Source organism: Nerophis ophidion, linkage group LG21 (genome assembly GCF_033978795.1).
Source record: "Nerophis ophidion isolate RoL-2023_Sa linkage group LG21, RoL_Noph_v1.0, whole genome shotgun sequence".
Lineage (NCBI taxonomy): Eukaryota > Metazoa > Chordata > Actinopteri > Syngnathiformes > Syngnathidae > Nerophis > Nerophis ophidion.
The window spans coordinates 38,602,331-38,628,772 of record NC_084631.1 but is presented as its reverse complement, the minus strand read 5'-3'; the positions used below and the strand labels follow the sequence as shown (position 1 = coordinate 38,628,772).

Genomic DNA, 26,442 nt, shown 5'->3' with positions numbered 1-26,442 from the left:
TGTTAGATCCACTATGGACTGGACTCTCACACTATTAGGTCAGATCCACTATGGACTGGACTCGACTCTCACACTATTATGTTAGATCCACTATGGACCGGACTCTAACACTATTATGTTAGATCCACTTTGGACTGGACTTGACTCTCACACTATTATGTTAGATCCACTATGAACTGGAGTCACAATATTATGTTAGATCCACTTTGGACTGGACTCCCACAATAATGTTAGATCCACTATGGACTGGACTCGACTCTCACACTATTATGTTAGATCCACTATGGACTGGACTCTCACACTATTATGTTAGATCCACTATGGACTGGACTGGACTCTCACACTATTAGGTCAGATCCACTATGGACTGGACTCGACTCTCACACTATTATGTTAGATCCACTATGGACCGGACTCTAACACTATTATGTTAGATCCACTTTGGACTGGACTTGACTCTCACACTATTATGTTAGATCCACTATGAACTGGAGTCACAATATTATGTTAGATCCACTTTGGACTGGACTCCCACAATAATGTTAGATCCACTATGGACTGGACTCGACTCTCACACTATTATGTTAGATCCACTATGGACAGGAGTCACAATATTATGTTAGATCCACTATGGACTGGACTCTCACTATTTTGTTGGATCCACTATAGACTGGACTCTCACACTATTATGTTAGATCCACTATGGACTGGACTCCCACACTATCATGTTAGATCCACTACCGTAAAGCATGGTGGTGGTAGTATTATGCTCTGGGCCTGTAATATATAAATTCATAAAATAAGCAAACTTTATTAATGGTTTTTGTGACCCACAAGTATGTGTTCCAATCATTCTATCACAAAGAAATAACAGTTGTAGAAATGATTAAAAACCGAAGACAGCCATGACATTCAGTTCTTAACAAGTGTATGTATACTTTTGATCGTGACTGTATACTATAATCCAAGGCAAAGGTCATAATAATTATAATACATTGTCCAGGTAACAAATTGTCAGTGATATTTAGAGTCCAGTCCAAGTGACCCTAACCAACTTCTGCCATACCCTTACCCCCAGGTGAGGAGTTATACAGTTTTTAAGTCTTAACAGTAAGACTTAAAAATATTTTCAATGAACCCACAAGTTTGAGAACCTCTGCTTGGAGCAATGAGAGACAAACACAAACTTTGTACAGAGTTGTCTCCAAACTCTCAAAAAGTACTTCAAGGAGACCCCTGACATCAATCCAGTAATCGACAGTCAGTCCAAGACCAGGCACATCAGCATCAACGTGACACTTGCCGTGTGGCCAAAATCCAGACTCTGCAGTGAAGGTTAAGGGGTCGTTACGTGAAAAATCAGTGCCAGGACACCGGGCCGGAGTACAAACGGGTTTTCTGATCAATAGCAGGCCCGGACAACTAAAGACCGACATCTAAGGGTCCACATTCAGCACCCGGGAGAACGCTTAACAGCTTTCAGTGCAGGCGGTCCGACTGGGAGCGGCGCAGAGGCCAACTGGATGAAGGACGTGCGTTTCTTCAAAGGGGCATTTTCCTGCACACCCACACGGCCATGTGGCAGCACAAATGGCAAACTCAAACTGAGTAGCATTGAAAGAATATCTTTTTATCGTAGACATATGATGCTCCTTCTCTGAGGTTCATCCCTAACTGTAGGGCCTTGAACCATCATTGTGAGCTTTATTCTTTGTCCTCAAAAAGGCTGGTTCATTGGTATACGTTCATTTACAATGCTTGGTCCGCTGCCCCCCTGTATGTGTAACGTCAACACTGTTGGCTTTTACTGTTTGCGTTCAAATGATCATTTGTTGCTCACTGTTCCATTTGCCTGAACAGAACTCGGGAAAAATAGCTTTTGTTGACTTTCCTCCATTTACATGAAACACGTTGCAAAAAGACTAGAATATATCTACATTTGTTTTTATTAAATGTGTTTAAATCCAGATTGAGAGCACTTAAGATGACGTTTTGAAATGGTAACGGTTTCTCCAAATGTGTATGACATGTATTTGTATGTAACGTATTTTCTGGATCATAGAGCGCCTTAAAGGTCTACTGAAAGCCACTACTACTGACCACGCAGTCTGATAGTTTATATATCAATGATGAAATCTTAACAATGCAACACAAGCCAATACGGCCTTTTCAGTTTACTAAATTGCAATTTTAAATTTCTCGCGGAAGTACCATGCTAAAACGTCGCGGTATGATGACGCGTGAACGAGGACATTTTGTTCCAGCACCGTTCACAGCTATAAGTTGTCTGTTTTCATTTCGTAATTTCACAATATCATGGACGTCTGTGTTGCTGGATCTTTTGCAATTTGTTCAATGAATAATGGAGACGTCAAAGAAGAAAGCTGTAGGTGGGAAGCGGTGTATTGCGGCCGCCTTTAGCAACACAAACACAGCCGGTGTTTCCTTGTTTACATTACCGAAAGATGACGGTGAAGCTTTACTATGGAACAGAGCGGTCAAGGGAACACGGTTGGATTGGACCACACACACAAAGTACAGTGTATTATGCAGCGATCATTTCGAAAGATTATGTTTTGAAGAGGGTCCCTTGTGAAGGGCAGAGATGGGCATCGCCACCACCCGCCGACTGGTGCGGAAGAAAAGTGCGGGGCTGACCTTCAGGTTGTACAGGTACGACCATATAATCTCACTAAAACACTAGTAACACAATAAGCAGATAAGGGATTTTCCAGAATGATCCTAGTAAATTTGTCTAATAACATCTGAATCGTTCCCACTGTATAGTCTTTTTTTTCCCCCTCCAGTCCTTCACTCTCACTTTCCTCATCCACAAATCTTTCATCCTCGCTCAAATTAATGGGAAAATTGTCGCTTTCTCGGTCCGAATCGCTCTTGCCGCTGGTGGCCATGATTGTAAACAATGTTGAAAAGTCGGCAAAAGTCCCCAAGATTTTCAAAATACAGACACAGGTTCGAGTGCCACAAGTCCCGGGATGCAAAAAAATGTCCAAAATGCACCCAGCAAAGTCCCACGGCAAGCGGGGGAGAAAAGTCAGAAAAGTTGGGGAAAGTCCCCAAAATGTTCAAAATTCCTACCCAGGTTCGAGTGCCACAAGTGAATGGCCGCAGCCGGCCGGGATGCCCAGGATGTGCAAAATGCACCCAGCAAAGTCCCACGGGAAGTGGGGGAAAAAAGTGAGAAAAGTCATCAAAAGTCCCCAAAATGTTCAAAATACCGACACAGGTTCGAGTGCCGCAAGTCCCGCCGTCGGCCTGGCGCCAGCTCGCTAACTTAAATGCTAACATGAAAGCTTGCCTGAGCTGCTGTGACTTACATTACCATAGTAACTAATTAGATTACCATAATAACTACCGTATTTTTCCAAATATAAGTCGCTCCGGAGTATACGGAGTATACCAGAATTATCCTGGTAAATGTGTCTAATAACATCTGAATCGCTCCCACTGCCCTCGTCTTTTTTTTTTTTTTTTTTTTCCCTAGTCCTTCACTCTCACTTTCCTCATCCACAAATCTTTCATCCTCGCTCAAATTAATGGGGAAATCGTCGCTTTCTCGGTACGAATCGCTCTCGCTGCTGGTGGCCATGATTGTAAACAATGTTCAGATGTGAGGAGCTCCACAACCCGTGACGTCACGTGCACATCGTCTGCTACTTCCGGTACAGGCAAGGCTTTTTTATCAGCACCAAAAGTTGTGAACTTTATCGTCGATGTTCTCTACTAAATCCTTTGAGTAAAAATATGGCAATATCGCGAAATGATCAAGAATGGACCTGCTATACCCGTTTAAATAAGAAAATCTCATTTCAGTAGGCCTTTAAAGGGGTCATAATATGATTTTTTTTTTTAAATATAAAAGACTTCCTTGTGGTCTACATCATTGTTTTTCAACCAGAGAGTCTGGTGTGCCGTGGGAAAATATTTAATTACACCTATTTGGGTTAAAAACTATTTCTGCAAACCAGTAATTAAAGTCTGCAAATGATGTGTTGTTAAGTGCCGGTGCTGTCCAGAGCTCGGCAGAGTAACCCTGTAATACTCTTCCATATCAGTAGGTGGCTGACGGTAGCTAATTGCTTTGTAGATGTCGGAAACAGCGGGAGGCAGGGTGCAGGTAAAAATGTGTCTAATGCTTAAACCAAAAATAAAGAAAAGGTGAGTGCCATTTAGAAAAGGCATTGAAGCTTAGGGAAGGCTATGCAGGACAAAACTAGAACTGAACTGGCTACAAAGTAAACAAAAAAAGAATGCTGGACGACAGCAAAGACTTACTGTGGAGCAAAGACGGCGTCTACAATGTACATCTGAACGTGACATGACAAACAACAATGTCCCCACAAAGAAGGATAAAAAAACAACTGAAATATTCTTGATTGCTAAAACAAAGTAGATGCGGGAAATATCACTCGAAGGAAGACATGAATGAAACTGCTACAGAAAAATACCAAAAACAAGAGAAAAAGTCACCAAAATAGGAGCGCAAGACAAGAAATTTAACACTAAACACAGGAAACAGCAAAAAAGTCCAATAAGTCAGGGTGTGATGAGAGAGATGGTGACAGTACACCTACTTTGAGACAAGAGCTAAAGTGATGCATGCTTGGTTATGCTTTAAAGTCATATCCAACAGTTGCAACAACCACTTTTTACTGTCTACTTAGTTTAATTTTTGAATGATTTCTACTGGTGGTGTGTCTCCGCATTTTTCCAACGCAAAAAATGTGCCTTGGCTCAAAAAAAGTTGAAAAACGCTTCTCCAAATAACATGTAATGGTGGTTCTTTGGTCAAGTGACCAAAGAACCACCATTTTTTGTGGGCGCTCTTATTTTCGTTGCTCAACTTCTCCCCGTCATCTTTGTTGTAGCGGTGTAGCGTGCAAGGACGGGAGTGGAAGAAGTGTCAAAAGATGGCGCTAACTATTTTAATGACATTCAGACTTTACTTCAATCAATAACGGAACAGCATCTCCTCATCCGTGGCTCACCAGTGCAACAACAACGTCGGAAATGTATCCCGCCAAAAAACGTTCGACCGGAACTCTCTAAAAAGTAAAGTTCCTTGGGTGAATAATGTAAACTCACTACACCGGTATGTTTTAGTGCTTTCATGGCGAGTTTACTGACAGATATAAGTAAGAACTTTACACCACCTTATATTAAAAATGGCAACAGCGGAGGGTGAATGTCCCAAACACTTATTTGGAACATCCCAAAGGTGGGCAGGCTAATTGGGAACAGGTGGGTGCCATGATTGGGTATAAAAACAGCTTTGCAAAAAATGCTCAGTCTTTCACAAGAAAGGATGGGGCGAGGTACACCCCTTTGTCCACAACTGCGTGAGCAAATAGTCAAACAGTTTAAGAACGTTTCTCAAAGTGCAATTGCAAAAAATTTAGGGATTTCAACATCTGCGCTCCATAATATCATCAAAAGGTTCAGAGAATCTGGAGAAATCACTCCACGTAAGCGGCATGGCCGGAAACCAACATTGAATGACCGTGACCTTCCATCCCTCAGACGGCACTGTATCAAAAACCGACATCAATCTCTAAAAGATATCACCACATGGGTTCAGGAACACTTCAGAAAACCACTGCCACAAAATAGAGTTGGTCGCTAGATCTGTAAGTGCAAGTTTGAGCTCTACTATGAAAAGCGAAAGCCATTTATCAACAACATCCAGAAACGCCGCCAGCTTCTCTGGGCCCGAGGTCATCTAAGATGGACTAATGCAAAGTGGAAAAGTGTCCTGTGGTCTGACGAGTTCACATTTCAAATTCTTTAAGGAAATATGCAACATCGTGTCATGCGGACCAAAGGGGAAGCAAACTATCCAGACTGTTATCGACGCAAAGTTCAAAAGCCAGCATCTGTGATGGTATGGGTGTGCATTAGTGCCCAAGGCATGGGTAACTTACACATCTGTGAAGGCACCATTAATGCTGAAAGGTACATACAGCTTTTGGAACAACATATGCTGCCATCTAAGCGCCTTCTTTTTCATGGACGCCCCTGCTTATTTCAGCAAGACAATGCCAAGCCACATTCAGCACATGTTACAACAGCGTGGCTTCGTAAAAAAAGAGTGCAGGTACTTTCCTGGCAGTCCAGACCTGTCTCCCATGGAAAATGTGTGGCGCATTATGAAGCGTAAAATACGACAGCGGAGACCCCGGACTGTTGAACGACTGAAGCTCTACATAAAACAAGAATGGGAAAGAATTCCACTTTCAAAGCTTCAACAATTAGTTTCCTCAGTTCCCAAACGTTTAATGAGTGTTGTTGAAAGAAAAGGTGATGTAACACAGTGGTGAACATGCCCTTTCCCAACTACTTTGGGACGTGTTGCAGCCATGAAATTCTAAGTTAATTATTTGCAAAAAAAAATAAAGTTTATGAGTTTGAACATCAAATATGTTGTCTTTGTAGCATATTCAACTGAATATGGGTTAAAAAGGATTTGCAAATCATTGTATTCCGTTTCTATTTACATCTAACACAATTTCCCAACTCGTATGGAAACAGGGTTTGTATCTCAATGGGACCTTTCCTGGTTAAATAAAAACAACATTCTCGCTATAACAAAATAAAACCATGTCGGACTGTATATGTGCATTTGAGTTTAGTGTAAAGTCAGACGCAGCTCCCCCTTACATACTGGCATCCTTCCACCATCACACAGAATGCATACATAACAAATGAGGAAAACCTAATTAAACTGCTCCCTGCAGGGAACTCCAGGATGGAAATGTAGTTAAGAGCTAATCTAATAGTTTAGTTTTTTTTTCCTACACCTCATTTTCAATTAGAAGTGGCAATATGTGTCCGCGGGGCCTTGAGGCAAGTCCCTCCACAGCACACTGCTGACTGGATGAATAGACTATCCGGGACTTGAAGGGTCCAGCCCGGGAGCTCATATTGTGTGGAGAGTCTGGTGTTTTCCTTTGTTTCTTGCTGCAGTCATGAAAGCTACTATTATGCAAACGGCAACAAAGTGGCTTTGAAAAGTGAAACCCAGCATTAAGCAAACATCAAATTTAAACGTAAGAATTTTATACTTGCGTATAAAATACTACACGGTTTTGCTCCATCCTCTCTTGCTGATTGTATTGTACCATAACATATGTCCCGGGAAGAAATCTGCGGTCAAAGAACTTTGGTTCATTAGCTATTCCCAGAGCACCAAAAAAAGTCTGCGGGCTATAAAGAGTTTTTTATTGGGGGGTCCAGTACTCTGGAATGCTAAGTTAGCTGTGTTACCTCAGTAGAAGCATTTAAGTCCCATCTTAAAACTCATTTGTATACTCTAGCCTTTAAATAGACCCCCTTTTAGATCAGTTGATCTGCCGTTTCTTTTCTGCTCCGCCCCCCTCTCCTTCGTGGGGTGGACCGCTTGTCTGTGCATCAGTTGGGGAAATCTCTGTGCTGCTAACCCGTCTACGCTCGAGATGGTCTCCACTATGGACTGGACTCTCACTAATATGTTGGATCCACTATGGACTGGACTCTCACTATTATGTTAGATCCACTATGGACTGGACTCTCACTATTATGTTAGATCCACTATGGACTGGACTTTCACAATATTATGCATGAACCACTATGGACTGGACTCTCACAATATTATGCTAGATCCACTATGGACTGGACTCTCACTATTATGTTGGATCCACTATGGACTGGACTCTCACTATTATGTTAGATCCACTATGGACTGGACTTTCACAATATTATGCTTGATCAACTATGGACTGGACTCTCACTATTATGTTAGATCCACTATGGACTGGACTCTCACTATTATGTTGGATCCACTATGGACTGGACTCTCACTTTTATGTTAGATTCACTATGGACTGGACTTTCACAATATTGTGATAGATCCACTATGGACTGGACTCTCACTATTATGTTAGATCCACTATGGACTGGACTCCCACTATTATGTTAGATCCACTATGGACTGGACTCTCACACTATTATGTTAGATCCACTATGGACTGGACTCTCACTATTATGTTAGATCCACTATGGACTGGACTCACACTATTATGTTAGATCCACTATGGACTGGACTCACACTATTATGTTAGATCCACTATGGACCGGACTCTCTCACTATTATGTTAGATCCACTATGGACTGGACTTTCACAATATTATGCTTGATCAACTATGGACTGGACTCTCACTATTATGTTAGATCCACTATGGACTGGACTCTCACTATTATGTTAGATCCACTATGGACTGGACTCTCACACTATTACGTTAAATCCACTATGGACTGGACTCTCACATTATTATGTTAGATCCACTATGGACTGGACTCTCTCACTATTATGTCTGATCCACTATGGACTGAACTTTCACAATATTATGCTTGATCCACTATGGACTGGACTCTCACTTTTATGTTAGATCCACTATGGACTGGACTTTCACAATATTATGCTTGATCAACTATGGACTGGACTATCACTATTATGTTAGATCCACTATGGACTGGACTATCACTATTATGTTAGATCCACTATGGACTGGACTCTCAAAATATTGTGCTATATCCACTAATTTAATTTTCCTGAGGGAACTCTCCTGAAGGAATCAATAAAGTACTATCTATCTATGGACTGGACTCTCACAATATTATGTTAAATCCACTGTGGACTGGACTGTCACAATATTATGCTAGATCCACTATGGACTAGACTCTCACTATTATGTTGGATCCATTAAGGACTGGACTCTCACTATTATGTTAGATCCACTATGGACTGGACTCTCACATTATTATCTTAGATCCACTATGGACTGGACTCTCTCACTATTATGTTAGATCCACTATGGACTGGACTCTCACACTATTATGTTAGATCCACTATGGACTGGACTCTCACACTTTTATGTTAGATCCACAAGGGACTGGACGCTCACACTATTACGTTAAATCCACTATGGACTGGACTCTCACATTATTATGTTAGATCCACTATGGACTGGACTCTCACACTATTGCGTTAAATCCACTATGGACTGGACTCTCACATTATTATGTTAGATCCACTATGGACTTGACTCTCACACTATTATGTTAGATCCACTATGGACTGGACTCTCACACTATTATGTTAGAGCCACTATGGACTGGACTCTCACACTATTATGTTAAATCAACTATGGACTGGACTCTCACACTATTACGTTAGATCCACTATGGACTGGACTCTCACTATTATGTTAGATCCACTATGGACTGGACTCTCACACTATTATGTTAGATCCACTATGGACTGGACTCTCACTATTATGTTAGATCCACTATGGACTGGACTCTCACTATTATGTTAGATCCACTATGGACTGGACTCTCACACTATTATGTTAAATCAACTATGGACTGGACTCTCACACTATTATGTTAGATCCACTATGGACTGGACTCTCACTATTATGTTAGATCCACTATGGACTGGACCCTCACACTATTATGTTAGATCCACTATGGACTGGACTCTCACTATTATGTTAGATCCACTATGGACTGGACTCTCACTATTACGTTAAATCCACTATGGACTGGACTCTCACACTATTATGTTAGATCCACTTTGGACTGGACTCTGACTATTACATTAAATCCACTATGGACTGGACTCTCACACTATTATGTTAGTTCCCACATCTGCGGTCCCCTCTAAAGTTTCTCATTGTCCCATTGGGTTAAGTTTTTCCTTGCCCCCATGTGGGATCTGGGTGTCGTTGTGGCTTGTGCAGCCCTTTGAGATGCTTAAGATTTGGGGCTATATAATTAAACATTGATTGATTGAAATGTGTTGTATCTTTGTCTATAGACTCAAGTCTGTGTCAATCTTCAACACAGACCATACAAATGAATCGGTTCCACCTCCCTCAGCTCTATTCCAGTCATCCAGTAAAAGGAATGAGGAGTATAAGCGTGCACAGCAATAAGGTGCCTTTCTCTTCTTCTGAAAGTGCAGACCAAACAGCTGGTGAGTGAGGTACAAACACACTGTGAGGGATAAACATGCTAAAGTGAAATTACATCACACGAGGGAGGGCTGAAAGGCCACAGCGGCCCTAATAAAACTGCAATTGCTTCAGTGCTCATTGACAAAAATGTGTTTGTGTCTCTGAAACTGTGGGACACTAATTAATGTGGGAAGCCCAAAGCCCCTATTTCCTCCCCGTGAGCATGCACTTTACCCACCCGGCACTGCAAATAGATTACAAACTACTCACCGCCCGTATTAGAGGACCAATTAGTACCTGAAACAACCTATTCTCACTTTGGACTCGGAACACCGAGGTGGCACTCATGTTGGCGTTGTGAAAGTTTTGAGTTCACGGAGCACTCCCATAAAGCATTAATACTGCAGGAAAATACAAAGCCCGGGAAATTGTGTAAGATGTAAATATAAACAGAATACAATGATTTGCAAATCCTTTTCAACCCATATTCAGTTGAATATGCTACAAAGACAACATATTTGATGTTTAAACTGATAAACATTTTTTTTTTTGTGCAAATAATCATTAACTTTAGAATTTGACAAAGAAGTTGGGAAAGGTGGCAATAAATACTGATAAAGTTGAGGAATGCTCATCAAACACTTATTTGGAACATCCCACAGGTGTGCAGGGTAATTGGGAACAGGTGGGTGCCATGATTGGGTATAAAAACAGCTTCCCCAAAAAATGCTCAGTCTTTCACAAGAAAGGATGGGGCGAGGTACACCCCTTTGTCCACAACTGCGTGAGCAAATAGTCAAACAGTTTAAGAACAACGTTTCTCAAAGTGCAACTGCAAGAAATTTAGGGATTTCAACATCTACGCTCCATAATATCATCAAAAGGTTCAGAGAATCTGGAGAAATCACTCCACGTAAGCGGGATGGCCGGAAAACAACATTGAATGACCGTGACCTTCTATCCCTCAGACGGCAATGTATCAAAAACCGACATCAATCTCTAAAGGATATCACCACATGGGCTCAGGAACACTTTAGAAAACCACTGTCACTAAATACAGTTTGTCGCTACATCCGTAAGTGCAAGTTAAAGCTCTATTATGCAAAGCGAAAGCCATTTATCAACAACATCCAGAAAGGCCGCCGGCTTCTCTGGGCCCAAAATCATCTAAGATGGACTGATGCAAAGTGTTCTGTGGTCCGACAAGTCCACATTTGAAATAGTTTTAGGAAATATTCAACATCATGTTATCCGAACCAAAGGGGAAGCGAACCATCCAGACTGTTATCGACGCAAAGTTCAAAAGCCAGCATCTGTGATGGTATGGGGGTGCATTAGTGCCCAAGGCATGGGTAACTTACACATCTGTGAAGGCACCATTAATGCTGAAAGGTACATACAGGTTTTGGAACAACATATGCTGTCATCTAAGCACCGTCTTTTTCATGGACGCTCCTGCTTATTTCAGCAAGACAATGCCAAGCCACATTCAGCACGTGTTACAACAGCGTGGCTTTGTAAAAAAAAAAAAAAAGAGTGGGGGTACTTTCTTGGCCTGCCTGTAGTCCAGACCTGTCTCCCATGGAAAATGTGTGGCGCATTATGAAGCGTAAAATACGACTGAAGCTCTACATAAAACAAGAATGGGAAAGAATTCCACTTTCAAAGCTTCAACAATTAGTTTCCTCAGTTTATTGAGTGTTGTTAAAAGAAAAGGTGATGTAACACAGTGGTGAACATGCCCTTTCCCATCTACTTTGGCACGTGTTGCAGCCATGAAATTCTAAGTTAATTATTATTTGCAAAAAAAAATAAAGTTTATGAGTGTGAACATCAAATATCTTGTCTTTGTAGTGCATTCAACTGAATATGGGTTGAAAAGGATTTGCAAATCATTGTATTCCGTTTATATTTACATCTAACGCAATTTCCCAACTCATATGGAAATGCGATTTGTAGAATTATTCTCTTTAGAATTGTGTTAATATTTTTGAGGGTGTCTGGAACTAATTAATGGAATTTGCATAATTTACTATGGATAAAAATGTATTAAATTGTTGTAGGGTTCTTAGGAACTTAGGTACCAGTGTATGCTGGAAGGGAGAGTGTATTATTGCCTTCCATAATAGGGTTCACGCCGCGTTATTACTGCGTTGGCGTCAGGGAGCTGTAAGGCTGCCCTATAGCCGCCCATGTGAGCGCACTTGATGAAAATGCATCGAGACGGGGCCGGGCGGCGTTGGAACAATGTTCTTCAAATAACAATATTGACTTTTTAAAAGGCAAGGGACACAAACACGGGCTGAGCGGGCGGCCGTGACAACGAATGCGCAAAGTCGGACGTTCGGTGGCGCGTGGCAAAAAGTGTTGCTGCAAGGTTAAATGGAAGTGCATCCGGCCGACGACAAGCTGCTTAGGGAAGGCTGCGCCGTCGGGAGTCGGAGAGCTTGACTAATGTACAAAATCCAAAAGCAGTGAAGTTGTCGCCTTCTGTAAAATTGCAAATCCTTTTCAATTTATATTCAATTGAATAGACTGCAAAGACAACATATTTCATGCTCACACATTTTTGATAATAATCATTAAGTTAGAATTTAATTGCAGCAACACATTGCAAAAAAGGGCATTTTTACCACTGTGTTACGTGGCCTTTCCTTTTAACAACACTTAGTAAAGGTTTGGGAACTGAGGAGACACATTTTTGAAGCTTCTCAGGTGGAATTCCTTCCCGTTCTTGCTTGATGTACAGCTTAAGTTGTTCAACAGTTGTGGTATTTTAGGCTTCATATTGTACCACACATTTTAAAAGGGAGACAGGTTTGGACTACAGGCAGGCCAGTCTAGTACCCGCTAGAGATGCGCGGATAGGCAATTATATCATCCGTAACCACATCACTAGAGTCGTCATCCACCCGGACCAACATTTAATCGAATCCGCAACCGCCCGTTGTTATATATCAGGGGTCGGCAGCTTTTACCATTCATAGATCTAATTTGACCCGTTTCACAGAGTATAGATGTTAATGGGAGCCGCAAATATTCTCGCGGTGCTTATCCAGATAACGAGATTAAGAGCGTGCTATGAAGCATTTGCCTTTCACACCTGTGGGGCGGCATAGCTCGGTTGGTAGAGTGGCCGTGTCAATCCAATCCAATCCAATCCACTTTATTTATATAGCACATTTAAACAACAATAACGTTTCCAAAGTGCAGCACAGCCATGTTAAAAACAATATTATGCTCCACCAATGACTGAACAAAACAAAAAATGAATAAAAATAAAACCAATAAAAACAATATAAAAACAAATATGATTAAAAACTATTTTAAAGGGTAAAATCAATTAAAACAGTAAAATAAAAATAAAAATGTATAAAAAACACAGAGGACCACACAACTCACGTAGTGTTAAAAGCCAAAGAATAAAAGTGGGTCTTAAGACGAGACTTAAAACACTCCACTGTGGAAGCAGTTTGAACATGGAGCGGCAGAGTGTTCCAGAGCTTAGGGCCGACCACAGAGAAGGCCCTGTCTCCCCTGGTCTTAAGTCTGGTCTTGGGCACCACGAGCTGGAGCTGGCTTTCGGACCTCAGAGCGCGCGCAGGGATGTAAATTTGGATGAGGTCCGAGCTATATTGAGGTGCCAGTCCATTTAAAGATTTAAAAACAAACAGCAATGTTTTAAAATCAATTCTAAAATGAACAGGGAGCCAGTGCAAACTCTGAAGAATTGGGGTTATATGCTGGCGTTTCCTGGCCCCTGTTAAAAGTCCTGCTGCCGCGTTCTGGACTAACTGCAGCCGGGAGAGAGCTTTTTGGCTAATGCCAGCATAAAGTGCATTGCAGTAGTCCAGGCCACTTGAAATAAAAGCATGCACGACTTGTTCAAAAAGGTTAAAAGATAAAAACGGTTTAACCTTTACTAAAAGACGAAGGTGATAAAAACACGATTTTAAAACGCCATTGACTTGTTTGTCTAGTTTAAAATCGCTGTCTATAGTGACGCCAAGGCTGGTGACTTTTGGACGCACATCATTTTGCAATGGTCCCAAGTCAGTGAGGGCCGGACCAAAAACTAAAATTTCCGTTTTTCCCTCATTCATTATTAAAAAATTCTGGGCTAACCAAGCCTTGACGTCACATAGACAGTTAAGAAGGGTGTCAGGGGGCCGTGGCTTTTTGAAATCGGCATATAAATTTGGCAGTCATCTGCATAAAAGTGATAAAACACTCCATGTTTCTTAAAAATATCTCCAAGAGGGAGGAGATAAAGAGCGAACAGGATGGGGCCTAAAATAGATCCTTGGGGGACACCACAGTAAAGCGGGGCAGAAGAGGAGGTGGCGTCCCCCAGCCTGGCAGAGAAGGACCTCTCAGACAGGTAAGATCTGAACCACTCTAACGCAGTCCCCCTGACACCCACACAGTCTCTCAGGCGGTCTAAAAGAATTGTGTGGTCGACTGTGTCAAAGGCAGCTGTAAGATCTAAAAGCACTAAAATGGCAGACCTGCCAGAATCAGACATTAAAAGCAAGTCATTAAAAACCTTTAAAAGTGCAGATTCAGTACTGTGCAAAGCTTTGTATCCAGACTGAAATGGATCCAAAGTGCTATTTTCATCTAAAAAAGGCTGCAGTTGTGCCAGAACACATTTCTCCAAAATCAACTTGAGGGTTGCAGGTTCGATTCCCGCTTGTGCCATCCTAGTTACTGCCGTTGTGTCCTTGGGCAAGACACTTTACCCACCTGCTCCCAGTGCCACCCACACTGGTTTAAATGTAACTTAGATATCGGGTGTCACTATGTAAAGCGCTTTGAGTCACTTGAGAAAAGCGCATATAAATGTAATTCAATTCACTTCACTTCAACAACATGTACAAACTGTTTGCCAATATAGCAACATGTCGTGTGCATTATTCCGCAGAAACACGAACAAGATTGAAAGGCAATACTGGGTGATACAAAGTACACTAATGGTTGTGATATAAACAATTTTAACACTCTTACTAATATGCGCCACACTGTGAAGCCACACCAAACAAGAATGACAAACACATTTCGGGAGAACATCCTCACAGTAACACAGTGGTTCTCAAACTTTTTTTTGTCATCCCCCACTTTGGACAAGGGGGAGTTTTCAAGCCCCACCTGCCCCCATCGCCACAACAGAACGCTAATGCCAAGCTTAACATTTTAAAATTTATTGAACATCAAGTAACATTCAAGTCAGGGTTTCCCACACATTCATTTATTTGTGGCGGCTCGCCACGAAAGAATTACGGTCGCCACAAATAACAAACAACATTTTTTTTCGGCTTTTGACTCGCTTGACCACTCATAAAAGCAATGGGACTCTGTCTGTGAATGGAGCTTGTAGTTACATATTATATAAATATGTAAATATGATATAAATATGTATATAAAGTGTTGTAATTATATTCCAACTCCGCGTTCTTCTTGGTCATTGCCGCCGCAAGAATAGAATAATAATAAAAATGTTTTAAGTGACATTCCCTCCCGTTCCTTGCGCCCCACCTGTCATGTCTCTATTCCCCACAGGTGGGGCCCGCCCCACACTTTGAGAAACGCTGCAGTAACACAACATAAACGCAAAACAACAAATACCCAGGATCCTTTGCAACGCACAGGGGGCTGGGGGGGGGGGTGTTTGGTGCTTGCGGGGTGTATAATATAGTCAGGAAGACTCATGGATGCAAAGGATCCTGGGTATTTGTTGTGTTGCGTTTATGTTGTGTTACTGTGAGGATGTTCCCCCGAAATGTGTTTGTCATTCTTGTTTGGTGTGGCTTCACAGCGTGGCGCATATTAGTAAGAGTGTTAAAATTGTTTGTATCACAACCGTCAGTGTACTCTGTGTCACCCAGTATGCATTGCAGTCGTGTGCGTGTGTCTGTGGAAGCCACATATAACATATTGCTGGACTGACAAGCAGATCATACATAATGTAGAAGGCGACAAAGCCAATGGCTTCATAGCACGTCCTAATACTTATTATCTGGGTGATTACCGGCAGTCATTCAGGAGACTAATGGTGTCTCTTATTGTCTTCTTTGCTTTGTGACACGGGTCTTAAATGGCCCTTTGGATGGTAAAGGTTGCTGATCCCTGAACCATGTATATCAAATAATTCCGATTGGTTCAACCGCCACCCGCCCGAATCAATTTAAAATCAAATTTTTTGTCATGTCACCCACCCGACCTGCGGTTTATCCGTGGACTCCGCGGATGAGACCGCAAACCGCGCATCTCTAGTACCCGCACTCTTTTACGATGAAACCACGCTGTTGTAATACGTAGATTGGCATTGTCTTGCTGAAATAAGCAGGGGCGTCCATGATAACTAGAGATGTCCGAAAATGGCTTTTTCACCGATATCCCCATATTGTCCAACTCTTAATTACCGATACCGATATCAACCGATACAGATATATACAGCCGTGGAATGACCACGTTATTATGCCTAATTTTGTTCTGATGCCCCGCTGGATGCATTAAACAATGTAACAAGGTTTTCCTAAATAAATCAACTCAAGGTATGGGAAAAAAATGCCATATATATTATTGGAGTCACAAAGTGCATTTTTTTTCTTAACATGCCACAAAACAACAGCTTGGAATTTGGGACATGCTCTCCCTAAAAGAGAGCATGAGGAGGTTGAGTTTTTTGATTGGTTGAAACTTTTATCAGTAGATTGCACAGTTCAGTACATATTCCGTATAATTGACCACTAAATGGTAAGTTTTTCAACTTGTTTAAGTCAGGGTCCAAGTTAATCAATTCATGGTAAGGGCGGGGGTTGAGGGGGTTAAGTGGAAGCGGGGGGGGTGTATTGTAGCGTACCGGGAGAGTTAGTGCTGCAAGGGGTTCTGGGTATTTGCTCTGGTGTGTTTATGTTGTGTTATGGTGTGGATGTTCTCCTGAAAAGTGTTTGTCATTCTTGTTTGGTGTGGGTTCACTATATAGGCATTGGCACCATAGACAGAACTATTCTCTATACAGGCATCTGTACCATAGATCAGGATGATTCTCTATGCAGGCATCGGTACCATAGACCAAGACTATTCTCTATACAGGCATTGATACCATATAAAATGACTATTCTCTATGCAGCCATTGGCACCATAGACCAGGACTATTTTCTATGCAGGCATTCAGGCATTGGTGCCATAGACCAGGACTATTCTCTATGCAGGCATTGGTGCCATAGACCAGGACTATTCTCTATGCAGGCATTGGTAACATAGACCAGGACTATTTTCTATGCAGGCATAGGCACCATAGACCAGGACTATTTTCCTTACAGTCATTGATACCATAGAAAAGGACTATTCTCTATACAGGCATTGGCGCCATAGACCAGGACTATTTTCTATACAGGCATTGGCTCCATAGACCAGGGCTATTCTCCTTACAGGCATTGATACCATAGAAAAGGACTATTCTCTATAAAGGCATTGGTACCATAGACCAGGACTATTCTCTATGCAGGCATTGGTACAATAGACCAGGACTATTTTACTTACAGGCATTGGCACCATAGGAAAGGACTATTCTCTATGCAGGCATAGGCACCATAGACCAGGACTATTCTCTATGCAGGCATTGGTACAATAGACCAGGACTATTTTCCTTACAGGCATTGGCACCATAGACCAGGACTATTCTCCTTACAGGCATTGATACCATAGGAAAGGACTATTCTCTATGCAGGCATAGGCACCATAGACCAGGACTATTCTCTATGCAGGCATTGGTACAATAGACCAGGACTATTTTCCTTAAAGGCATAGGCACCATAGACCAGGACTATTCTCTATGCAGGCATAGTTACCATAGACCAGGACTATTCTCCTTACAGGCATTGATACCATAGAAAAGGACTATTCTCCTTACAGGCATTGATACCATAGAAAAGGACTATTCTCTATACAGGCATTGGCGCCATAGGCCAGGACTATTCTCTATGCAGGCATTGGCACCATAGACCAGGACTATTCTCCTTACAGGCATTGATACCATAGAAAAGGACTATTCTCTATACAGGCATTGGCGCCATAGACCAGGACTATTCTCCTTACAGGCATTGATATCATAGAAAAGGACTATTCTCTATGCAGGCATAGGCACCATAGACCAGGACTATTCTCTATGCAGGCATACATTCTATGAGCATCCCCATGTGCATTCCAAGCCGATACTGACAAATTGATGCCAACATGCAGACAGAAGTGATATCTAAGCAAATTAGGAGCCGATGCGAGGGGGAGGAGCACGGAGGTGGTGTTCAGCATCACAATTTCCAGCCCATAATGCTTCCTTAGCAACCATCTGTCATCCTGTCACTTAGGCCAAATTGTCGAATCGTTTTTTGTTTTTTTTGTGGTTGTTTTTTAAAGCTGAACAGCTGATTGTTGTTAAAGGGAGTAAAATGCTTCTTGCATCAGTGTTAGTTTCACAAATCATCATTGGGGTGCATGACTGCGCTGGAGGTTAAACAGCCGGTGGTTAATTATAGACAATAAAAAAAGCCTTTTTTCTGTGTGTATTTTAGGTTCAAACGCAGGTGATCTCTGGATTATCTAAACCTTGTTTAAAGGCCTACTGAAATGAGATGTTGTTATTTAAACGGGGATAGCAGGTCCATTCTATGTGTCATACTTGATCATTTCGCCATATTGCCATATTTTCGCTGAAAGGATTTAGTAGAGAACATCGATGATAAAGTTCGCAACTTTTGGCGGTAGCGGGGATCGAACCTGGAACCGTCAAGTTGCAGGCACGGCTACTCTACCAACCGAGCTATACCGCCCTAGACAATATTTAAGTGAACATAATTTGTGATTACATGGAGTACATTTATATTTTTTTCTCCTAAAATATAAGTAATAATACATTTAGTAAGAAAAGTTACAGTACTTTATTGATACATGTTATTTCCAGGGCCAACTAAAATGAAGTGGCTGGCCACATCTGGCCCCTGGGCCTTGAGTTTGACACCTGTGACATAACTAAAGAAGTTGAAGAAACAACAATACGAAAATCATTTGTAATTGCCAAAAAGGAGGGCCTTGAGGAACACCTCAGTTATGTCAATCACAAGTTTGAAATGTCTACCATGAATTGACTAACGTGGACCCCGACTTAAACAAGTTGAAAAACGTATTGGGGTGTTACCATATAGTGGTCAATTGTACGGAATATGTACTGTACTGTGCAATCTACTAATAAAGACTCAATCTACAAAGTGGAGAAGAAGCAGGACCTGACACAATCCCCAGGCATCCTTTCTTTGAACTGTTTTGTGACCGAAGGCAACAGCTGTTTATGACCCCCCCTCCCTTTAGAAACAGCTGATGCTATGTAATCAGGGAAAGTCCAACTAAAAGAGAATACAAGAATTCTGTAGAATATGTACTGTACTGTGCAATCTACTAATAAAAGTCTCAATCAGTCAATCAATGTCAAGGAGAGATCTGCCAGTGTGTTTTACAGTAGTCCAAGTTCCTCTGTACAACAAAAGCACTCTACAGTTTTTAGGAATTTGCTGCGAAAACTGTTTGTCTCCCCAGTTTTGAAGTGAAATGGCCAGTTGATCAGTTCTGACATCAATTGAAATGACACTTGAGCTATGAAGACTAGAGCCCAGTTCAAGCCCAACATCCATTTGAACGCCAACAAATCCTGTACCTGATGCAGCTGTAGTGCTTGAATGTGCTGGCCGCCTTCTGGCATTCCAGGCAGAGCTGGATCGCACCCGGGTAGTCTTCCTCCTGGAACAACAGAGTGATATCAGACACGTATCTCTTATGTGTGGCTGCCATCATACTACAGTCTACACGTATTTCTTATGTGTGGCTGCCATCATACTACAGTCTACACGTATCTCTTATGTGTGGCTGCCATCATACTGCAGTCTACACGTATCTCTAATGTGTGACTGCCATCATACTACAGTCTACACGTATCTCTTATGTGTGGCTGCCATCATACTACAGTCTACACGTATCTCTTATGTGTGGCTGCCATCATACTACAGTCTACACGTATCTCTTATGTGTGACTGCCATCATATTGCAGTCTACACGTATCTCTTATGTGTGGCTGCCATCATACTGCAGTCTACACGTATCTCTTATGTGTGGCTGCCATCATACTACAGTCTACACGTATCTCTTATGTGTGACTGCCATTATACTACAGTCTACACGTATCTCTAATGTGTGACTGCCATCATACTACAGTCTACACGTATCTCTTATGTGTGGCTGCCATCATATTGCAGTCCACACGTATCTCTTATGTGTGGCTGCCATCATACTACAGTCTACACGTATTTCTTATGTGTGACTGCCATCATACTACAGTCTACACGTATCTCTTATGTGTGGCTGCCATCATACTGCAGTGTACACGTATCTCTTATGTGTGGCTGCCATCATACTACAGTCTACACGTATCTCTTATGTGTGGCTGCCATGATACTGCAGTCTACACGTATCTCTTATGTGTGGCTGCCATCATACTACAGTCTACACATATCTCTTATGTGTGACTGCCATCATATTGCAGTCTACACCTATCTCTTATGTGTGGCTGCCATCTACTGGTCACACTTATCATTACACCACGTACCAAATAAAATAGCTTTGAGGTCGGTAAGCACAACCAAAACTATTCCGTACATTAGGCGCACAGGGTTATAAAGTGCAATGTCGATTGAGAAAATGAAAGGATTTTAAGTGCGCCTAGTACAGGGGTGTCAAACAAGTACAGAGTGGGCCAAAATTTAAAACTGAACGAAGCCGCGGGGCGAGGTTGAACAAATGAATCCTTTAATAGGGACCCAAACAAGTTTTGCATTGAATATTGACCAAGCAATGCTTATATAACTTTATAGTGACATGCAAAATCGAGTTGTAAATAATAATAATTAAAAAATATCAATGGCATATCCAATAAAATAAAAATACAAATTGAATGCCTCTTTTCGGCGGCGGGTTTGAGTTAGGGCGGGGTTTGGTGGTAGCGGGGGTGTATATTGTAGCGTCCCGGAAGAGTTAGGGTATTTGTTCGGTTTTATTTATGTTGTGTTCATGTTGTGTTACGGTACGGATGTTCTCCCGAAATGTGTTTGTCATTCTTGTTTGCTGTGGGTTCACAGTGTGGCGTATATTTGTAACAGTGTTAAAGTTGTTTATACGGCCCCCCTCAGTGTGACCTGTATGGCTGTTGACCAAGTATGCCTTGCATACACTTGTGTGTGTGTATGAGCCGCATATATTATGTGAGTGGGCCGGCACGCTGTTTGTATGGAGAAAAAGCGGACGTGGCGACATGTAGAGAATGCCAAAAGCAGTGCTTTTACAGCCCGCCCCCAATATTACTGTCCGGGTGGAAATCAGGAGGGGCACTGGACTTCGGGAGTCTCCCGGGAAAATCGGGAGGGTTGGCGAGTATGAGTATTAGTGGCGAATGCGGTGTTACAGCGGCGGGCCAGCTCTAATGTTAATTTGATATTGCCTCAAGGGCCAAATTAAATTACACGCAAGTTTGACACCCATGGCCTAGTAGTACCTGCTCAGTGGCCTAGTGGTTGGAGTGTCCGCCCTGAGATGGGTAGGTTGTGAGTTCAAACCCCGGCCGAGTCATACTAAAGACTATAAAAATGGGAGCCAGCCGTTACCTGCCTGCTTGGCACTCAGCATCAAGTCGCACCCCCCGGCCAAATTATGAAAAAAACCCGACTTATAATCGGAAAAATTCGGTAATACTTTTACGGGGCCTGACTGTCAGGTTCAATTTCAGTAGTGATATATATAATAATAGGGCAGGGCTGTACTTTATCACCTTTTGTCAGTCAGGGTTTATTATAGTATCGTTGGTAAAATGCTCAGACACTCTTCAGATAACAAGACATTCGACTCAGAGGCAGTCGTATTGATTCTGTGCGCTCCAGCGCTTCATCGTAAAACGGAGGGTAAAGTGTTCAATGTCAGATCTATAAAGATATTTAACCTTTGCAGTAATTCATCAACATATCAGGTCAATGTGTGTAGTGGGGGGCTTTACCTCAAGCATCTCGCTGAGTCGTACATCTGTCCTTTGCTGCGAGGGGGAAGAGAGACAAGATCAAAACTTGAACACCGTGTAAAATCACATACCAGAACTCATCACGTGCTTTATTAGAAGCATCATCTATGAGGTGTAAATGACCATCAAGGGCAACCTCGGGTTGTCAAATAACCAGAATAAAGTCCGCTATGCACTTGTCTTCACACAAAACCAGTGACGTTGGCACGTTGTGTAAATGGTAAATAAAAACAGATTTGCAAATCATTGCATCAAAGCAAATCAAAGTGGAAAAGCCAGAATCTGTGATGGTATGGGGGTGTATTAGTCCCCAAGGCATGGGTAACTTACACACCTGTGAAGGCACCATTAATGCTGAAAGTTACTTACGAACAATGTTGTATGTACCTTTCAGCATTAATGGACGCCCCTGCTTATTTCAGCAAGACAATGCCAAGCCACGTGCTACAACAGCGTGGCTTCATAGTAAAAAGAATGCGGGTACTAGGGCTGGGCGATATATCGATAAAACTCAATTAGGGATGTCCTGATCCAGGTTTTTGCACTTCCGATCCGATACCAATGTTGTTTTTGCACTTCCGATCCGATACCGATACTGGCCTATCCGAGCATGTATTAAAGTTTAAAGTTACTTAGCCTACTTAGTTGCCAGATTCATGTTGAAAAGGGTTTTAGTACTCTTGATAACAACTAGCCAGCTGAATTAGGTGAGTTTGAATAATACATAATGGATGGTAACAAAAAACGGACCTGTTTATTCAAGGATAAACACAAAATAGACAAAATGATACATGACAAACAGAAATGGCATCATTAAACAGTAAAAAAGTGAACAGTATAACGTGCAAATAATGCTGTAAACATTATTAAATAAAGCAAAACACACAAACAACCTGAGTGGGATAAAATGTCTATAACTAAGCATCAATACTTGCTCTTGAACAAGTGTAAACTTAAAAAAATAATAATCTACACACTCCCTTCAATTGTTTGCCCCAGTCAGGGGGGGGGCAAACAATTGAAGTCCACGCATAATGGGGAGATTCTTTCTAACAAAAAAGAGCACTTCAAGATGCTCAGGTGTCAATCTGCTACTGTGTTCATCAATGATGAGTGAGGCTGTGCTAAAAAGCCTCTCACTCTCAAGAGTCATTAAAATGTCTTACAAATTTACCACCACGCTTGACTTTATTGTGGCATGTTTTGCACTCCACCTCTTCATCTTTTTAGTTTTGTAGGATAAAATAATCCCACACAGCTGACATTTTTACCGGTAACTTTTAATTCACACGGCCGTCTTAACGGTTAGAACACAGACCTGTGGATGTGTTGAAGGTGTGCTGGAAAATGCGGAACGGAAATTAGGGAGCAGCAGAAAAGTGGAATTTATTATTTAAATCGGTGCGTTGAAAAACTGCATCCGGATCGGCATTTTCCCATGCCTTGCTGATACGCCTTTTTTGGCAAATATCGGCGGCTGATCCAAATGTCGGCTCGGGACAACCCTACACTCAATATATCGCGGGTTTGTGTCCGTGCGATATAGAAAATGACTATATGGTGATATTAGAGTATACATTCTCACGCAGTTGCTTTTAGCTGCGGGCATTACACTACAGGTTATTCTCACTCTTTCTTCTGGTTATTCTCACTCTTTCTTCTCACTGAGACTTAAAACAAGCGCACCGTACATACGTCACATACGTATACGCCCTCGCGGAGAACAGACGTAGCGGCATGGGTAACTTTAGCTGTGGTGCGAGTGGTAATACGACAGAAAAAAGGTGCAAATCTGGTAACAAATGAAGGAAGAATTAATTCCTAAGAAAAACTGCAGTGGGTCCATTGTCTGGCGGTGTTTTGGTTTTAAGCGGGAAGATGTTGACGGAAACTTTTTTTCTCACAATATTAAGTTTTTCTTCAAAATAAAAAAAAACAACTCATACTAAATTTGACTAAAATAGAATAAAATTGCATATTTTTTTCTTGTAAAATTATAACTTTTTTTCTGGAAAAAGTATGACTTTTTTCAAAGCATATTTGACTTTTTTTCCCCCAGCATATTTGACTGTAATCATGAACAATGCCATACTTTGTTCTTAAATTTTCATGAAAATATTTCTACACAATTCTTGTAAAAAAAACAACTTTTTCCCACAATATTGTTTTTCTAAAAAAAACAACAACAAAAAAACAAAACTGTTTTCTTGACATATTTGACTATAATCGTGTAAAATGACAAGTTGGAAAAGATTCCACTTTCAGAGCTTCAACAATTAGTTTCCTCAATTCCCAAATGTTTATTGAGTGTTGATTAAAGGAAAGGTGATGTAACACAGTGGTAAACATGCCTTTTCCCAACTACTTTGGCACATGTTACAGCCATGAAATTCTAAAATAATAATTATTTGCAAAAAGTTTATGAGTTAGAACATCAAATATGTTGCCTTTGTAGTGCATTCAATTGATTATGGGTTGAAAAGGATTTGCAAATCATTGTATTCCGTTTTAATTTACATCCAACACAATTTCCAAACTCACATGGAAACGAGGTTTGTATATATATATATATATATATATATATATATATATATATATATATATATATATATATAAATATAAACACACGCACAAATATATATATACATATAGACACACATATATACATATATATATATATATATATATATATATATATACACACACATATACATATATATATATATATATATACATAGAGAGAGAGAGACACACACATACATATATACACACACATATGTATGTATGTATGTATATATATATATATATATATATATATATATATATATATATATATATATATACATAGAGAGACACACACATACATATATACACACACATATGTATATATATATATATATATATATATATATATATATATATATACACACACACACACACACATCTATATATACATATATAGATATATGTGTGTGTGTATATATATATATATATATATATATATATATATATATATATACATACATACATACATACACACACACACGCAAGTACGTACACACACACACACACGCATTATAGTGTCTTCAAATTGTGCATTTTGTTTAACTAAAATTTGTACATTTGTTGAGGCTAGAACCAATTATTCATGTTTACATTGTTTAAGGAGAACTCTGCTTCACTATACAAACTTTTCATATAAAAAACAAAACATGTTGAAAAACTAATTAAGTTCGTAAATGGAGAATCCACTGTGACAACAGAAAAACCACACACTAATTTGATCACTTTGTGAGGGCATCACACTTGCAACTGTGGCACTAAGCATTGAAAGTGACCAATTGCAAATTGATTAATTAATGCTGGCTTCCAGGTACCAAAAGGGAAGAATGCTGCACATAAACTGCGTGCAGGTGTCAGTATTGTGTAGCAACACAACATATTTACCAGCGTCTTGATGGTCCGAAGAGACTTGAGCAGGCCGGTTAGGAGTTGGCGTCGTCTCTGATTGGCTAGCAAGCCCAAGCTTGCTTCTGTGAATCCCTCTTTGGACACACTCAGTTGTCTGAGCAGAGAAAAGAGACAGCGGCGCTCTGGTTAATAGTCCACCATACAGACTATCAGAGATGGGTAGAGTAGCCAAAAATTGTACTCAAATAAGAGTACTGTTACTTTAGGGATGTATTATTCAAGTAAAAGTAAGGAGTAGTCACCCAAATATTTACTTGAGTAAAAGTCAAAAGTATGTTGTGAAAAAACTACTCAAGTACTGAGTAACTGATGAGTAACCTGTTCGTTTAATGATGACGGCAACAAGTAATGCACAAAAACATAAAAATAGCAATGAACAAATTCAGAGCCAGGAATATCTCTTAAGCAACTAAAACAATAACATATATTAAATAATATATATTTGGTTTTGCACTGTAATGAAAAGAAATTTGAAAATTAGTTTTACCTCTGCAACCTCATGATACTATTGGCTAAGTTTTATATTCATAAATATAAGTTTCTCGATTCCCGGCTGTTTTTTGGGCCTTTAAAAAAGATTCAGAACTCTACATTAAAACACTCTACCTCTAACAACCAAAAAGCTGTTCCAAATTTAAGTTATTTACTGAGATTGAGTGAGCCTATGGCTTTGTACTTTGTTTATTTTATACATACACATATATATATATATATATATATAGTTTTTTGCATTTTATTTTAGTTACTTTGAATTTACAACCCCTTGGCCCTGTTTTGCACGTTTTTTTATACTGTTTTGTACTTACTTTGATTATTATTGCCAACTGTTTGTAAATGTTGAAA

The 26,442-nt window shown here is 40.7% G+C and overlaps 1 protein-coding gene across 2 annotated transcripts in view; it reads right to left on the bottom strand.

Annotated features, from left to right (window-relative positions):
- Positions 1-26,442, bottom strand: part of vps50 (VPS50 EARP/GARPII complex subunit) — a 335,202-nt gene that overhangs the window by 214,937 nt on the left and 93,823 nt on the right. For both annotated transcript variants that reach the window (XM_061882573.1, XM_061882574.1), the window contains exons 7-9: positions 25,576-25,693; positions 22,108-22,143; positions 19,726-19,808 (exon numbers count right to left, since the gene is read on the bottom strand). In XM_061882573.1, coding sequence (XP_061738557.1) covers positions 19,726-19,808; positions 22,108-22,143; positions 25,576-25,693 — 237 coding nt within the window. The remainder of the gene's footprint in view (positions 1-19,725; positions 19,809-22,107; positions 22,144-25,575; positions 25,694-26,442) is intronic.